The sequence below is a fragment of the Leptonotus elevatus genome, chromosome 15, assembly GCF_054856555.1.
Source record: "Leptonotus elevatus isolate MCC_2025b chromosome 15, RoL_Lele_1.0, whole genome shotgun sequence".
In the NCBI taxonomy this organism is placed as follows: Eukaryota; Metazoa; Chordata; class Actinopteri; order Syngnathiformes; family Syngnathidae; genus Leptonotus; species Leptonotus elevatus.
Window position 1 is genome coordinate 1,705,415 of NC_141253.1, and position 18,655 is coordinate 1,724,069.

The window sequence follows — 18,655 nt, forward strand, 5'->3', positions numbered from 1 at the left end:
TATCGCATCCCCTAACCCCCCCCCCCCCCCCCCCGCACCTGTATTTTGCCAATCACAGAGCGGAGGGCTTGTCGCTGAAGGCGGGCACAATATGTTGACGAGAAGAATGCGGATTGAGCCATGGGAGGAGTCCGTTTTGAATTGGTTGTTTGCAAACACAAACGGTCAAAACTTAAGACCCCCACCTTGAAACAGGTCAGTGACCGTGTAAATTGTAATAAATGCTTTATAAATCATTAATAAACTTTAATATGGCAAAACTCAATAACATTTGTCTTTTTATGCAGGGTTTGTTCATAGGTTGCATTTACATTGGTTTTAGTGTGCTTTTTTAAAATAAGGGTTTGGTTTATGAGTTTCATTGAAACGGGTTAACAAACAGCAATAAGTGATGAGTGTGCTTTTTAAATGGGTTTGTTAATAAATTGTATTCAAATGGATGTACATTTTCCCGCCAAAACTGATTAATAACAAGCTGTAATTGAACTTGGACAGGTTTGAGTTTTGGCAAGCACATGTTTTGGCCTAATAAATCTTTCTCTTCTGTTGCTCCCATTACCTCATATGCTAAAACATACAGTAGTTCATTGATTATTGGGGTTAGCTAATTAGTTAAATGAGCTAAAAGAGTCTCACTATTTGGCAAGCAGGGTGTTCTTATATCGGATTGTGATGTCATAAAGTTTTAACAGCAGCTGACTCAGCAATTTATCAATCATGAAGCATTACCCTTATTGTAAAGCGGTATTGATTTTCAACACAATATTTCATTTTGTCCCGTGCTGACATCATTCGTTGTATTGCACAAGCCGGTGAAAAAGTGTCGAAAGAAGATTTGGTTATGGGGCGCGTTACTTCATTCCTCTGCGCAGCATCTGGTTGGCGGCGATGAGCATGACGCTGATGATGAAGGCGATGGCGAAGGCACAAATCAGGCTCTTGCGCACGCACGTGTGCTTTTCCTGTTGGGTGGGGCTCGCTGTGGGAACATCCAGACACTTTCAGGCACTTTTACAGACGACATGTGTGTGTGTGTGTGTGTGTGTGTGTGTGTGTGTGTGTGTGTGTGTGTGTGTGTGTGTGTGTGTGTGTGTGTGTGTGTGTGTGCGCGCGCGAGTGCATATACACACTGTCGATGTCCACGTGGGACTCGGGGCTGTTGAGGTGGCTTTCCTCGGTCATGATGATGTTCTCGATGTCCTTCATGGTGAGGTGGTCCCGGAAGGTGTCGTACAGAAGACGCTTCAGCTCGTCCACCGTCAGCTTCTGCATGTCGCACTGAAGTGGATTCAGAACACATCAGGAGTTTTCCCATTGGAAATTTACATTCTGAATTCACAAATTGATTCTTATTATCCCTGACGTGATGTGATGTTTTGTGCGTTTGTACCGTGCATCGCATTCTGCACTTGACTGACCTTCCAGAAGACAGAATCAAAGTCGGCTCCGTGGAACTTATCCGGCATTCCGGCAGCAGACAGTTTGGGACCGAGCAAGGTGACAAACTCGTCAAAGTCCACCTGACCGTCACCTGAGACCACACACACGCAGGGACATGTGGACGTGATACATGTGGTCTACGGGGAGCTCGAGGGTGGTCTCACCATCCATGTCCAGTCTTTGGATGATGACTTCCAGCTCCACCTCGTTGGGCATGTACCCCATGGAACGCATGGCCATGCCCAGCTCCTGTTTGGAGATGAAGCCGTTGCCGTCGCGGTCAAACACTTTGAACGCCTCTCGGATTTCTGTGTGTAAACAATATCACACGTGAAAACAATAATATGTAACATGTAACAATACGTGTAAACAACATGACTAGTAAAAAAATATGACATGTAAACAATAACACTCATGTGAATGCCACACGTAAACAATACCACACTTGTGTAAACAATATGACACTTGTGTAAATGCAATCTCATGTTAACAAAACTGCGCGTGTAAACAATGCCACACATGCTAAAAAACAAGTTAAAAAATACCACGTGTCTGAATGTAAACAATGACATGTAAATAACACAATAAACAATTCCACTCATGTGCTAACAAGACAACAAGTAAACGAGAAGACACCCGCATAAAGAATATGACACTTGTGTAAACAAGGTGTGTAAAGTTTTAAAAAAACATATGTAAACAATGTGTGTTAAACAATACAATGTGTGTAAACAATGTCACGTGTAAACGTTACCACTCGATTCTAAACAATAAGACACTCACATACAAACAATACCACGCTTGTATAAACAATATGACACTAGTGTAAATGTTATCTCATGTAAACAAAACTACGTGTTTAAACAATGCCACACTTGCTAAAAAACAAGTTTAAAAATACCACGTGCGTAAATGTAAACAATGGCACGTAAATAACAAGCGTGTAAACAATTCCTCTCACATGCTAACAGGACAACACGTTAACGAGAAGACACCTGCATAAACAATATGACACCTGCGTAAACAATGTGTGTAACGTTTAAAAAATACACATGTAAACAATGTGTGCTAAACAAAACAATGTGTGTAAACAATGTCATGTGTAAACGATACCACTGGCACTTAAACAACAAGACGGGTAAACAATAACATTCACATAAACAATACCGCTCACGAAAACAATATGACACCCGTGTCAACAATGCCACACATGTGTAATCAATACCATGTGTTAACATGGCAGGTGTAAACAATGTGTTTAACCAATACCACACTTGTGTAAACAATATGACATTTGTGTAAAGGCTATCTCATGTAAACAAAACTACGTGTAAACAATGCCACACATGCTAAAAAAAACAACTTTAAAAATACCACGTGGGTAACTGTAAACAATGACACTGTTGACAGATGTAAATAACACGCGTGCAAACAATTCCACTAAAATGCTAACAACACAAATGTGCTTAAACAATACCACATGTTTAAACAAACTTGAAATAGGTCAAATGCTAACAGTTGCTATGCTAACACACATGAAAGAAGCTGATAAAAAAAAAAAGGCACTAAGGCAGATCTACAAGCAATTTCTCAGTTTTTCTCAGCTGAATGAGAATTGCTAACGTGCTAAAGCCTGCTATGCCAGCACACAGCGAGACGTCAACCTGAGATGGCTTTCCATTGTGTCGAGGCCTTTATCAAGTAAAGAGTTGATTGATTTCCCCCAGCGCGCACACCCCCGTTTGGCTGCTTGTGTAAAAGAGAAGCTTATGCTTGATCTCAGCCTGCTGTAGCAGGAGCACACGTCACATCACAGCCAAAAAGCCAAAAAGCTGCCAGACAAAGACGCTCTAAGCACAATTGCTTGCGACACAAGGGCCGAGCGTTTCATTAAGTGCCTTTTGGCAAGCGTTCCCGCAGCCAACGACCCGCATCCCAATATTCTCTTTGAAGTGATAACAAAGAGCTTCCAGCGCAGAAAGGCGGACGCTCGTGGCGTAAGGGTGGCTTTCTGTTTGCTTCCGACAAGAAGGAGAAGCGGCTAAACGTTAGCTTCTCGCGCTCGCTGGCAGTTTGATATATTCATGCTAAAAAAAATTGCTATCATGTGTTAAAACAAAGTTGACCGGCTTTTTATCAATACAGAACTAATTTGGGTCTGTGAAAAAGCTAAGTTTTAGCATGTCTACTGCTAGGTTAGCTTTTCCAGCTATACATCAGCTAGCTATTTGTGCAACGAAAGGGAGAGAGTTACGTGTATGTGTAAAAGAAGACAGTTGACCAACTTTTTGTTGACAAGGGTGAGCTTCATGTGCTTTTTGACAAGAAGGTGTACTGAGCGACGACATAGGCTGCTACCTTAGCATCTCACAATAGCCGTGTGCTAGCTATTTGTGTTCAAAATGTAAAAAGCGATGTGATTGTCTAAAAGAAGAAATATGACCAACTTTTTGTGAACCAAGTGCTAAGTGGGACTGGTGGAACGCTCCGTTAGCTTCTCTCGCTAGCTGTCAGCTAGCTCTTGGCGATCAAATGGTAAACTGCTACGTGTTTGTGGAAAACTCAAAGTCGACCAGTTTTTTGTTTTGTTTTGATTTTGATCATCGGTTTGTGCTGTTTTACAAGAAGGATCATAGAGTGAAGAGTTACTGTACACTGTTAAGTTAGCTTCTTCTGCTAGCTGTTTCCTGATTATTTGTGATCAAAAGGTAGTATTGTATTTTAGTAAAAGATGTGCAAAGTGGACCAGCTTTTTTACTTATTTTTGTGTGCTGTTTGACAAGCCAAGTTAAGATATGTTATCTTCTCGCAATAGCCGCCAGCTAGCTATTTGTAATGAAAAAATTATATATATATATATATATAGCATGCTACATGTTTGTGTTATGTGTCATTAAATCGGAATTAAACATTGCACATATAAACAGCAAAAAGTTTTTGAACGTTCATTAGCTTGTTGCTAATTGCTATTAACGGATAATAGCCTGAGACAAGCTCATGAAAACTGCTGAAAATAGCTTCTTCGATAATTATAAACGGTCAAACAAAGCTTTAGTTGAACACATATGAAGCCGCGTCACATACAAACAGAGGCTACCAATAATACAGGCACATGCGCTCTTCCGCTCTCACACATACACTCGCACAAAGTGCATCTGTCTATATTACAGCTGGCGGCGTGGCAGGAGGGTTGTTATCTACTTTGAGCACCACCCTTGATTCAATGTCATGACCTGGTGCCAGTAAGCAAATAACAAATTCACTCAGCACACTCAGATTCCTGACTGTTTTTTTTTTTTTTTTTTACACGAAGAGTAGTGAATATTTCAGGAAACTTTGTTTTCTGTCGCAGCTTGCGTACGATTGTGCTTAGCGTTCCTTTCTAATATTGTGCTGTTGAAGCTGTAAACGCTAATGCTAAGCTAGCGGGTCAGTTGAGGTGAACGACAACAAGAATAACAACAGAAGGACAAAAGGCTCAAAAACAAGGATCTCAAACACACTCAGACTAATTACGAGGCTCAGCTGGGTAGGACACAGGGGCAACGACTGGGAGGAGTTTCAGGCGTTAACCGCTGGCGGACGGCATTGGACGACTGTCATTCAGACTGATGACGAGACGGAGCTGGGCCGGACACAAGGGCAGCGGGACAGAATCACAAATAAAACAGAAAGAAGCTCATTTTTTTTAATGACCCCACAAACAAACACGATGGAGGACAAAACCAGGACAACAATGCGACTTGGACAAAGTAAACACTCATGTAAGTGATCCGGATGTAAATGTAGATGTGAGTTATTTAGCTCAAAGAGAGCAAATGGTGAGAATGCAATCAACTAAATATATTGAAATAGTGACAATAGAGGACAAAAGAAGGTTTTTTTTATAATATATGCCCCCCCCCCCAGGTTGCTACAACTTAAAAAAAAAAAAAAAAAAAAAAAAAAATATATATATATATATATATATATATATATATATATATATATATATATATATATATATATATATATATATATATATATATATAATAACAATAATTAAAATCTCTGTTCAGATTGTGACTTTGTAGAAAAAAAAAACTTTTTCAAAACAAGGCTAAATTACAACTTTAAAAGAGTTTTGCCAGATTTCCACTGTTGACCCCAAAAAACATTCTAAAAACATTTCTTTACATGTCATATTATGATATAGACTCTTTTTTTTTTAAACAAAAAACTAAATAGGCTACGTTTCTTTTCAGGTTGTGGCATTTTTCTCAATGACTTTCCATAATGTGATTTAAAGAAAAAAAATCTCTTTTTACTACAAAGAAAAAAGAAAAAAAATCTGAATGCCCCAAAACAGCTTCATATATAGTATATTAAAAAAACAACCTTCCACATCAAATTGTCACTTCTTCTAGAAAAATAATTTTTTCTTTTCCGATTGTGTAAAACCATAAAATCACGACTTTTCTCCAAATTTTCTCCAACATTATTTTTTTTAAAAACAATCCAAAAAGTTTTCCCCTTGTAAGGTTAAAAGTTTTTTTCCGGCCAATTAATAGCCAGCCACTACTTGTGGAAATACAATAAATGTGTCGTATAGCGGTGCCTTGAGAATTTGTTCCGTCACCACGCTCAAATAGCTCACTCAATAGTCATGACATAATTAAAGAAAATGGCAAGTTCAATCTATTTTTGTCACACTTTTTGCTTCAATTCAATGTAGATTGTGCTGCTCCTTCTAGTGTGCGCGCCTTGGCCCCTTGGGGGCAGTATAATGCAAACATATACACGTAGATATACAAGAAGGAGACGAGTCAGTCCTCAGTCGTAATAGTTGCTCTTCACAGAGGAAGAAAAATACATCGATTTATTTGAAGCAAGTTCCAGGTGACTCGCAAAGATATTTGCCATTTTGTCATGTGTTTACATTTGATGAAAGGCTCTGTTTTAGTTTGTGCAAGGCTAAATATGCAAAGTCATATTCCATTAAAGCATCTTTTGAATTTTTCCCAAAGCAGCAGCAGCAGCAGCAGTGCAGGTTCTTTATCACACTTTGTCATTCACAAGAAACGCAAATATTTACTGCCAATTTCCCAGCAAATTGATGACGTTGATAATGTCGTGCAAAGCCAACACAGCTTGTGTTTGTTTTATCTTATTTGCCGCGCTCACTTCCACGCAAGTGCTTTTATTTCTCATCTCCACCCGGGGCCAAGCGGTGACATCTGAACCAGGACTTGAAAGACTTCTGACCTTCCGCGTGACATTTGGGACGGGGGACAAGTATGACCGCAGTTCAGCGCGAAGCTTCATTTCAGCAAACTGCCAAGGTTGAGTGCCAACAAAATCCGAAATGTCACCTTTTCATGACTTTTGGAGGCAAATAAAACAGCTGCATGTGTTTAAAAATGCATGAGCACATACCACCAAGCCTCATTACAGCCACAGACACGTTGACGACTTTGTTAATGAGTTGATGGGAATGACAAGTTAAGAATAGTAATTTGAAAGAAAACTCTCTGGACACTTCATTAGGCACGCCAGCGAAATCAGCCAATCAATTAAGACAATTCAACTCTAAATTGTTGAACCAAAACAAATGATTCTGCCTAGCTTGATGCTAACATATTATGGGAAATGCCATAGACAGGCTAAAAGAAATTAGAGGGCAATTGCAAATTTTCAAACAACTGCTGCTTAAACACACATGGAGCAGCAACACAAACAAATGTGCAAACGCTCGGTCGCCCTGTGAGTGGGGCGCCTGGGCGGCGACCCGTCTAAGGTGTATTTCACTCCTCTCGCCAAATATTCAGTTTAGATTTAACTGATGACTGTTCTGACTAGGGATGGTTGAGTACCGCCAAAAGTCGTTTTAGGTTTAACTGAAGATCCCAACTTGCCACTAAATTTGATTGTGAGAGTGAATCATCTGTCCATTTGTACCCTTACATTGACTGGCGACCAGTTATTAAATTTTTGTACGTGTGTGATTGGTCCAGGGGGTATCCCACTTCTCTCACCAAAACTCAGTTCAGCTTCATTGAATTCATAGATGCGAATGTGAATGATTGTTTGTCTGTACTGCATGTGCCTTCTAATTGAACGGCGACCAGTCGTCATGCTATTCAGAGAGAGAGAAAAGCAGTAAAGTATATTTAACTTGTGCTTTTTTCTGTCAAGTAGTCAACAGTCAAAATAACAATTACCAAAGGGGTGAAGGGAAGCTATCGTGGCTATAAAAAGTCTACACACCCCCTGTTGTTACACAAAACGAGACTCATTTAAATCATTTTTACTTTTCCACACTATTAGGTAGCTTATAACCTCTATGATTCATTAAAAAAAAAGAATAAGAGGGGAATCAAAAACAAACAGGGGGTCATGTTGCATAAGTGTACACACCCTCTTATAAGTGGGTATGTGTGAGAATAGAGCAAACACATTCAAACTCATGTTAAATGGGGGGTCAGAACGCACCTGCCACTAATTAAATTGCTTCTGAAGGAAACACTTTGGGTGGAACTGATTGTGTACTATTATTTTAGTCATTTCAACACACTTGACATATGGAGTCATTGTGACTTGTATTTTAGAGAAGTTACTTTTTTCCTGTACAGAATATGAGAACTTTCGCCACTTGTAATTCGGAGTCGGAATATTTCTGTGGTCAGAAAAACACTCGCATACTTTGTAACTCACCCTCCAGCTCATCCTCAGGTAGAATGACGGGGGTCCGGTAGGTGAGGACATCCGGGATAGTGCACAGCCCCTTGTACATGAACCTGGTGGTCACAGCGCGCACCGGCATCTCTGCGTCGAGGAGACCGAGCCGACCGCCGGGCGAAGATCCTCATGCAGCCCCGCGGCACCAAAGCTCTGCTTCCCCCCCGAACCCTCACTGGGTTCTCCGCGTCCAACCCCGAAGAAAATCCGTCTTCCACCCACCCCCCTCTCCTGGGTGCCACTTCAGCGCACCTCCTGCATGATCACTTGGGGCACAGAATTTGATGAGAGGGATCAGCTGGCGCAACACCGCAGCCTGAGAAGATGTCTACAAAAACACGACGACGCTCACATCGTGTTGTTTGCGGCGCACGCGGCTTTTTTTTTGCGTGCGTTGCCAACTAGTTCGCGCCTCCTCGGCGGTGCGGCATTACAGCGCCTTGAAATGGTCACAGTGAGGAGGGATGGATTGGGAAGAGAGGCAGGAAGGGAGGAAGGAGCATCTTGAGACGTTTCCAGGGATTCCTGGGTGACCCTCTTCTCTTCTCTTCTCTTCTCTTCTCAGTCACTACATACTGAGTGCCATTCACCCAGCCACTCTCTCTCTCTCTCTCTCTTTTTGCTCTCTCTCTCTCTTTCTCTAAACACGCAAAACGCACACACTTATCCACACACGTGCACGCAGATTGAATTCCATTCCATAAGCGAGCCCACAACACACCGCCAAGAAAATAAAAATGCAAATCGTACTGTACATTGTTTTGAACAAGACTTACGCTTATTTACAATTTCACATGCACCTGTGGATGACATAGCGAAGCATATGCAACCCTCAGAATGCGACACAGGCTAAATGCTAAAAGCTAAAAATGCTGGGGGAGGCCAACTGACATGTCGTGTTCCCATATGGAGGACCAAAATTGTCAAAATTAAATAAATAAATTATTTAATTAATTAATTTAAAATAAAATAAAAACGGGATATAAAAATCTAATTCAAAAATTAAATACAAAAAATAATTATAAATGGAAATAAAAACAATTTAAATATATACACACAGGCTTGGAGAGGAACGGAATATATGTACCGCCGTTACGTAATCAGATTACCCCAAAAATGTAACTGTATTCCGTAACAGTTACAGGAAAAAACATGTAATCAGATTACAGGTACATTTATTAAAAAGAGAGAGAGAGAGAGCGAGGGCAAGAGAGAATGATAGAGACAGAGCGCTGACTTGTCGGGGAGGTGGGGACGAACGAACTGACTCGTCGTGTCCTCCACACGCGGGCAGTTTAAAAATGCTTAACGGACGGGATAAATTGCTCAAAACCATGTGGGCGGTCAAGTCATGGAATTCGAGGAGCAATCAGCTTTGGCCGCAGTCTGAACGCAAGCTTAGCTTCCAAGCAAACTTGCTACGACTTGCAGCTAAATGGCTCCCTGACAAACTAGCTACCTAGCCTGTTAAAATCTACTTAATTTAACTCTAAAATTGACGTCAGTATTAATTCGATGAGCAAAACCTAAAGAAACAAATCAAAGTATAAATATGCCAAAAATACTTTTCAATCTTGCCTGATCAGCGACGTCGTCAGGCTCCTACAAGTTCTTGCTAGCCACACGCTAGGATAACAACAATCGCGTACAATTTTTAATTAGCAACATTTCACATTAATTGTCTGTTTACCCTCCACTCATGATTTGTGTTCCCATCACTTTTTATTATTATTGTTATTTTTATTATTCCCATTTTACGAGCCGAGGCTTAATTTGCATTGGCTGCTGCTGCTGCTGATGTGATTATGCAAAGCGCTTCCATCTTGCTTCTAATTGGACTTAATGTCCAATCTTAAGAAAAATCAACATTTTAAAAACACTCGTAAATTGTACATTTATTTTCGAGGCGCGACAAGAAGAATCATTTCATCGCATTGATATGTTACAATATTGCCTGAGAAAATGACATTTAAACCGTGCGTGTGTGTGCGTGTGTGTGTACCTTGTTTCATTTAAACCTCGACAACTGAAAAGGTTTCAGGCACAAAGGTACATTTGCATTTTGATTTAAAAACAAAATGAATCTCTGCTCACCTGCTCGCCGACGGACTTTGTTGTTTCTGGGAATTTTCTTTCAGGGAGCTTCAGATTCAATCTGGCAAAAGTTTGGAGTGGAAGGAAGAAGAATGTTTCTGCTGACTATCAATGGCAGCTGACGGGAGTCCAAGCTGAAGGGAACACGTACACACAGAAGATAGAGCGCAAATGAGCAAATCAAGTACGGCTAATTTATGTTTCATGCAAAAAAATAAAAAATAAATATATATATATATATATATATATTGGCAGAAAATCTGTATTGATCTATTTTTCATTACTTTTTACTAGTTTAATATGGAAGCACAGAAATACCAATGTGGAATGAATATTTTGATGGGCAAAAAGATTGACTGTAAACTAGGGGTGTCAAAATTAGTGCATTAATTTTGAGTTAATTTAAAGTTCCTTAAATGCCACTCTTTTTCTTTTCTTTTTTACGCATGATTAATGACCGCCCCTTACTTGGAAATCCTGTACTGGGAGAATTCCAGCCACAACGCAGCAGACACGTCCCTTGTCAAACTTTAGCAAACAGTACATCTTTTTAATTTTAACACTGAATTATTATGAAATTACTGTATCAATGATTGATGAAGATGCAGCCATTTTTATATGAGTTTAATATTTTTTTTTCCTACTTATTTGTTAACAAGAGTATAAAAACTTAGAAACAAATATTTTATTTGAACCTGTACATTTTATTGTACATTTAGAACAGATTTTTACAATTCATCGTGAGTTAATTATTGAAGTCAAGCAATTAATTAATTAATTAATTAACACCCCTAATGTAAACATGCTTAACAAAAAAGGCTGTCTTCTTAGCATTTGTCCTACATTATAGCAATGAATTTGAAAATTAAGTTAAATGCTGTTTCAGATTTTTTTAATGGTTTTGCAGCTCATGAATTCAAAATGTTTCCCATAATTATAGTGCGTATGTGAACGTACTTGCAAATACGTATCCGCAAATTTGTTCAAATGTATTTGCCAGTTTATTTATTATTATTATTTTTTTTATGACCCAATCCCTTCGTAACGCAAACTGAACAACAGTTTTAACGAAGCATGAATGAAATGTTGGAAGGACTCCATTTTGACAAGATGGCAGCGTCCACGTCCTTACTGTAAAGTTAATCAAGACTCCAGCAGTGGGAAAGGTGAACACCCCCGCCAAACACCCACGGGGACGGTGGCACCGCCCGCACGACGTGACATCCATCAGACATCCTATCAAAAATCAAATGAAGCCGGAGGGGCGCAATGTGCCGCCGACACCGCAGAGGCAGCGGACCTGAAAGCTATGAGGTCACTCGCACACACGCACGGAATGATACCCACCCGCATACGCACCCTCTTTCGCACAAACGTACTCACTCGCGCACTGCGTCTCACACTAAATCTCTCTCACTCATACACACTCGCATGCTAAATTTTTTCTCGCAACTCTCAAAGATCTACTCTCTCACGCTCTTTTACACACTCGCTCTCTCACTAAAGACACCCTCTTCACAAATTCAAACTCACTCTACCTCTCTCATAAGCACTTTCTCTCTCGCACACTTTCTCTCTCAGGTATGTGCTGTCTGACACGAACAACTGTCACCCACCCACACACTCTCTCACTCACCCTCTCTCTCATAAACACATGCACTCTCACACACACTTTTTATCTGCCAGACAAACTCTCACATGCACACACTTTTTCTCCCTCTCACCCAAAATGCATCCCTCACACACATCCTTGTCTTGCAAATCTCTCTCTCTCTCTCTCTCTCTCTCTCTCTCTCTCTCGTCTCTCTCTCTCTCTCTCTCTCTCTCTCTCTCTCTCTCTCTCTCTCTCTCTCTCTCTCTCTCTCTCTCTCTCTCTCTCTCTCTCTCTCTCTATATATATATATATATATATATATATATATATATATATATATATATATATATATATATATATATATATATATATATATATATAATATATATATATATATACAACTTTTAAGTCAAGCTACCGCTGTCGTTTTTGCTAGCAGCCTTATTAGTCGGTAGAGCAAATCAAATGGATGGATGGGGGCCCATTTTGATTCTGTGTTGGACTGGAGCATTCACTCCATTTCGACTCCAATCACAAAAAAAACGAGAACACGACACTGACATTTAATGGCTTCTTCCTTTGCTCATGCGTGTTAAGAAGTTAATGAGCTCATAGTGGACCTCATTAGACGGCGACGGTTTGACTTAATGAGTGTACAGTTGTAGGCTGTTGTTGGGAGACACTTGCATTGACATTCATATACTGTTACATATGTTCATTATTCACTCCACGGAGGAGGAGGAGCATGCGCTGCAGTTTCCATCTCCCGGGATCAGGTGGCTCATTTTTATAAACAAACAATTTGCAACAGCCTGGCCCGGACCAACCGCAAGCGCAATCGAATTCTTCAAGCTAACAGTGCAGAAACAAGATGAAGGCGGGGGCGGGCGTGGGGGGGGTTGGGGGGGGTTATCCCATCAGCGGGTACCAACATGAAAACATCGTCGCGTCAAGGATTCATTTGTGATTATTGATTGCGTTTGTAATTGACTGAAGGACCTTTTGAGTATGAAGTCGCCCCAACAGGCAACGTACAGGCGTGAGCCGAATGCTAATAGCTTAGCGACAAGGTCTACTTTTATATGATCTGAATTACAACACGCGTTCACTCCTGCTTTACTCTAAGATGGGGTTGGCGGAAAAACGACATACAATACATACACTAAAGCCTCTTTGATCGCGATAAGCCGGACATTGCCCAGATGCACGTCGTACGTAATGTGACGAGAATAAAGTGGAAATTTTACGTTAACTCATTGAGCGCCGGCCGTTCCAAAGCAGAATAATTACCTTCTGTGACAATGCAAGCAACCGGCCTATGAAAACAAAGCGTACTCTCCACGGACCAGCGTGCTGGAAATGTAATCTCGCGTTCACAGCGTACAAGCCACTTGAACGAAGCACAATTAATGGTGATTGTTTATTGAAGACGAGCAATTTTAACATGACGTATTATGTATACTTGGAATGGCTGCTGGGGCCCCTGGGCAATGTTGCTACGCCACCGCTTAGATGCCAAAGAAAGGTGAAGCGCACTCTCGGGAATGTGTTGCTACATGCTAACTTTTCCCACCGCGGCCCTGATTTGAATTCCATTAAGTTCCTTCTTCAAGACATTTTTTGGGATGCGCTGTTATTGTGCCCTACTTCAAGGCTTGCTTCTTCTCCCCCATCGCCGTGGTGGTGGTCTATCGTCGTCACCATCGCGCCCCCCCGGAGCGGCGGCTTTAATTGGCAATTAGACGCCGGCGTGCAACACGGGTCTGGAATGTGGCGAGATTCATGAATATTTCATACATTGACTGACGTTCACATTCACGGGCAGAGATTGGTTCGTGGATTCGAGAACTTTGTTGGCGGTCAGGATTGGCATCATGGCACAGATGACGTGCAATTAAAATGGGATTAAAGATTTAAAGGTTTTTTTTAAGTAATATAACCAAGCAATGTTGGTCATAGCAGTTTTGGTGCTTTGGAGTGATTTTTGGAATTAAAATTTCATGACAGTGTTGCATGATCATGACTAAAACAATAATCACAATTATTCATTATGATACAGAAAACATGACTCTATTTAAAAAAAAAAAAATGCAATCGAATATGAGAATTGAACCTAGCAAAATAAAGAGGAAACGCTCTTTGTGTATATATATATATAAATATATAAACACACATTTTAACAAGATGTGATTAAAAATGCATCCGCCAAATGTTTTATTCATGGTTTAAATTAGATTTTGCGGCAGGCGAGCTTGATCCCACAGAGCGGATCTATTGATTACTCCCAAAGACAAGGTGGCGGGATTGCGCGTTACTGTATCCGGCGTACATCTGTAACAAGCCATTATGATGGATCTCCTCCATTACCTGTGGCTCCTCACAGATGGCATGCTTTTGTCATTAACGCCGCAGCGCCATGAATTATTCATCCCGGATCTGACCAGCCAATAGCGATGTAATCTCCTCGCGTCTTTCTATTGAATGTTGAAACATCCTCGCGCATACGAGTGATGTATTAAAACGTAACGAGGCCGTGGGTTGGCGCACTTGCCAGGTGCAACGGAGGACAGAGAGGGGAACGCCGGGAGGAATAATTGACGATGCAACCCCGTGGAAAATCCACAGGCTTCATCAGCTGATGGCTGTTTTGGACGGAAGCGAGGCGGGGCCCCCCCGCCCCCGGCACCTCCGCGAGGAGAGTAAACTAAAAAGACATCAAAGTGTCAACACCTCCGCTCACTCCACAAACAGAAGCATGACAAGCCAATCGATACAAAAGCTGGACACTTGCTGTTAAATGTCACAACTTTAAAAAGGACACATACACTAAAGCTCCTTGCTTTCGCCCAGATTTTAGGATTAAAAAAAAAAAAAGTGTTTTTACAGTGTACGGGCTTGTCGGAATTTAGAGTTGGATGACTTCATTGTAGTACCACGTTGTGCCACTACATGTAGCACTGAGCTGTTCTGGAAGAGATGCTGCCAAATTGACAGAAGTGAATGAGTATTGCCTGTGAGTATTGTTAATACGCCGTTTCTTTTACCATTGAACAAAAAGAGGTTTAAAGTGTCTTTAAAAAAATAAATAAAACTATAATACTGTATTATTTAAAAATATACAGCAACAAAATAATTATGACAATAATTATATTGTATATAAATAGTTTTTGCTCTTTCTGGTGTGCACGTCTTGACCACTTGGGGGCAGTATGATAGAGAGAAGCACACAAAGACTATTATATTGTCTTCCGATACTTACAGAGAGCCGCGACATGCTAGCTTTGTTAGGCTAGTCTGACAGTTTGCATTGTATGTTAGCATTAAGTTAGCTGACTTAAAGGCTAAGTAAGCTATGTGGTTGTTTCAAATACACAATCATGTGCAATTGTTTTTCTTTTGTTGACAGTTAAAACGAGTCACACAAACAAGTCACAGTGGCAAAAATCCAACTTGCGGAACTCCCACTAAATTCCAATGAATTGAACGTTGGACTTTTGTTGGCGGCGAGGTCAGTCCGTGCGATGCCATCTGCAGCACCATGTCCTTTGCTTTGTCCGTATAATCCTACCATCAGGACAACATGGCTGCCTTCACCGTCCCCTTCAGCAGACATTTAGAGAGAGAGAAACAAGATAGCCGCTCGCAAGTCTCAGGGAAAGACCGCGGTCGATAAAGTCCTGCTGATACATCAAAGGACTGCTGTTATTTATTTGTTATTGCTTTGAGGCGCATTTGCTTAAAAGTGTAATAGCATATATCGTCATTAAAGTTTTTAACTTTCAGTAGATCGGAATAATCTAAAAGGAACAAGAGTTTTATGAATGATGTTTTGGTGGTGTAAAACAACAATAGCACTAAAATTGAAGAACAACAATAACTATCTGGCAAATTGAATTACAAAGGTTTTGATGTGTCCCCCGTTCTTCTTCTTCTTCTTCCAACTGAGGCTCATTGGGGCAAATTCCTCTTGCCAATATTGCTAACTTCATGTTCGATCTTCAGTCCTTCGGTCCTTTTTGTGTGTTCTGTCATCATGATAGACGTCAACCTCATTTGGTGTCTATTGCTCTTCCTACGCGGCAAAAAAACAACTTTTATTGGCATAACTTGATTGTGACTTTTTCTTTCTACTCGCTAGTGTGGCTTTCAGAACGCGCGGAACCACACCGCCTCCAAGTGGACAAATTGTGTACAACATGAACAGCGCTCCCAATAAAGGCACACACGGTATTAAATAATTTAAATATAATCGATTTTGGGCCATTTAAAATCGATTCTGAATCGTACTAAATGAGAATCGTTATGAGCAGGGTTGTTATTGTTTTGGAATTTTCATTTTAGTTAGTTTTGATTTCGTTTTGAGTTTTGTTTTTTAAAATGTTGTTAGTTTTAATTAGTTTTCAAGGTGGTTCTTCTAGTTTTTATTAATTTTAGTTATTTAATAAATTATTAATTTTAGTTTCATTATTAGTTTTGTAAAAAAAAAAAAAAAGTGTATTACTTACTTGTATTACTACATCTGAAGGTGCTTTTTTATTGGCTGCTGCTAGATGACATCACTTCTGTGTGACACACTTTCAAAACGTCCTTCTCCCAGTTAACATCAGTAATAAATCACATTTAAAATCATCCCCAAAGGCTCATGTATTGAGTTAATTACCAAAGGACATGTTTGCTATAATTATAGTTATTTTTTTATTTTGTTAACTCAATTGTTTTCTGAATTTTAGTTTTATCGTTCGTTTTAAGTTAACTAAAATAACCTTGCTTATGAGAAGCGATTTTTTTCAGCACATCCCTACTTTCCGCCACTGCTCGTTCATCTCAACATGTAAATACAGCAATACATCACAATCAAGCATTGAAATCCACGAGCGGTGCAGCAGGAAGCTGCCGAGTCTCAGCGGGTCCTCCCAGGCAGGACCGCAGCTGCCGTATTGCCGTGCTGACTTTCTTTCTTTCTTTTCTTTCTTCCTGTGCGCTAATTGAAAGTGCGCAGGTGTGATGCCCACTGCTCTGGGACTTCATTAGCAGAGAGAGAGCTTTCACCTGACCCATTTTGGAGGAAACCCAGCGGGCGCCTCCCAGAGCTTCACGACATCCCAACTTGTCTTTAGACAGCGCGAGGAGTGATTAATTGAAGGTTTTGGCACATGAATCCACAGGGAGGCTGACTTGCGGACCCGCAGACTGCCGAGGTCTTGCGGGGTCCACGCCGGTTGGTGATCCTGATCCACTGGTGAAACTCATGAATGATTAATTATGGCGGAAAGGGTCTTCAGAAGGGAGGGACGCGTTTATTGCGTGAACTGCCAACTGGGACAAACGCAAACACGTTTGTTACGAAGCCGCTTCCTTTTTCTTTTCAACTCGCTTGTCTGCGATTAATGAGACTTCCGAGATACGCACGCACAGTAACACTATTAGGCACTACACACACAACGAGACCGTTACCAGTAGGAGTATTCACTCTTTGAGTACTCATCGATGCCGAGTACAGATACTTGTTGTCAACTACTGCCGAAGAGGACTCACTGTCAGATTTTGTTTTGCCTTGAGTATCGGTGGCTGGTATTGGCAGCCTCCAAAAGTACATAATACCTTACAATAAGGCCGATACCAGCCCGATTAGGGATGTTCGATATCACTTTTATTCAGACCAATACGAGTACACATCCTTGCTGATGCAAATCGTTGCTATGTGCAAAACACTTGTCTTTATTATTATTATTATTATTATTATTATTTTTACATTTTTCTGTTTTGGGGATGAAGCTAAATGCAGACATCCCAAAAACGTAAAACTCTAAAAAACTGAAAAAAAATGGAAATAGAAAAACTGTCACATAGCAGCGATTAAATGTTTGTGTAACACTTAAGTGATTAAAACACTAAATATTTTAACCAGTTACTTCCTCCGCAAAAATTTATTTGGAATTTAATGTTTGTGGAATTTTTATCATGTCCTTGACATTTAAGAAGACTTGATGTCCAATAATTAATCAATATCGGTTTGACAAGAAATGAATCTAATCGAAAAATCGAACTGAGCTCCTGTGAATCGATACCCAGCCTGAGTAAAAACTGTCTGTGAACATTTTATGATGAAAACCCCAAATTCGCTACGTTCGCAAGCATTCACCGCTCGGTGAGATACTGACTTTATCGGCCGTTATTTGTCAAAATGCCAAATATCGGCACTGATAATGAGCCCGGCCGATAATCGGTCTATCCGTAATCCGTATTCGCCCATCCCTAATCCCACACGCACACAGCAGGTAATTGCAATCTTGTTTCACTGCGTCAACCGAGGCCCCCATTCATATTCCTGTGCCGCATTGCCCCCCCCCCCCCACCACCCACCACCACCTCCTCAATTTACATTTCAAAAGGCTGCAATGGCGTTAATTTCCATGTAATTGGGCGTCTCTCAGTCGGGTGCCTCACATATACGGACCGCGTAGGACACCACGCGACCTGCTTGTGGTCACCAATATTAATACGAAAACGGCAGCGCCGACCACATGACAGGATTCATCCTTGCCGGATTTGGAGACTTAATCCAATTGCACAGTGATGAATCACACTCATCCTCAGGGTGTGTGGGTGAGTGTGTGTGTGTGGGGGGGGGGGGGGGGGCTCCCTAATAGTTTTAATCAACATTAGAGCGTTAAATACACGCACCGAGCGAGCTGTACCATCACCTCGGCTGCACTGCCGCCGTTATGTAACGCTCACTCGGATCCTCAGATGTTTGGGTTTTTTTCGTCCCAACAAGCATTTCTCGACCTAATTCTCCAAAAGTATATC

General features: G+C 40.8%; 1 protein-coding gene across 2 annotated transcripts; it reads right to left on the reverse strand.

Moving 5' to 3' along the window:
* Window positions 1-44: 44 nt before the first annotated feature.
* Window positions 45-8,826, reverse strand: cabp7b (calcium binding protein 7b). 2 transcript variants are annotated; one of them, XM_086096841.1, is made up of 5 exons: window positions 8,122-8,826; window positions 1,605-1,748; window positions 1,419-1,531; window positions 1,131-1,278; window positions 45-979 (listed from the first exon to the last, which is right to left on the reverse strand). In XM_086096841.1, the coding sequence occupies exons 1-5, from the start codon at window positions 8,240-8,242 to the stop codon at window positions 852-854; spliced, it is 654 nt and encodes a 217-aa protein (XP_085952967.1). In that variant the 5' UTR covers window positions 8,243-8,826; the 3' UTR covers window positions 45-851. The 2 variants fall into 2 exon arrangements, with proteins under 2 accessions (XP_085952967.1, XP_085952968.1); XM_086096842.1 differs by having other exon boundaries at window positions 8,134-8,817.
* Between the last annotated feature and the right edge of the window lie 9,829 nt (window positions 8,827-18,655).

Excerpts from the sequence above, each read along its gene's own strand:
- cabp7b (XM_086096841.1), bottom strand. The coding sequence starts at position 8,242 with ATGCCGGTGCGCGCTGTGACCACCAGGTTCATGTACAAGGGGCTGTGC. Across the intron at positions 1,532-1,604 it reads CCAAAGACTGGACATGGATG|GTGACGGTCAGGTGGACTTT; the intron begins GTGAGACCACCC and ends GTGTGGTCTCAG. Across the intron at positions 980-1,130 it reads GTCCCACGTGGACATCGACA|CGAGCCCCACCCAACAGGAA; the intron begins GTGTGTATATGC and ends ATGTTCCCACAG.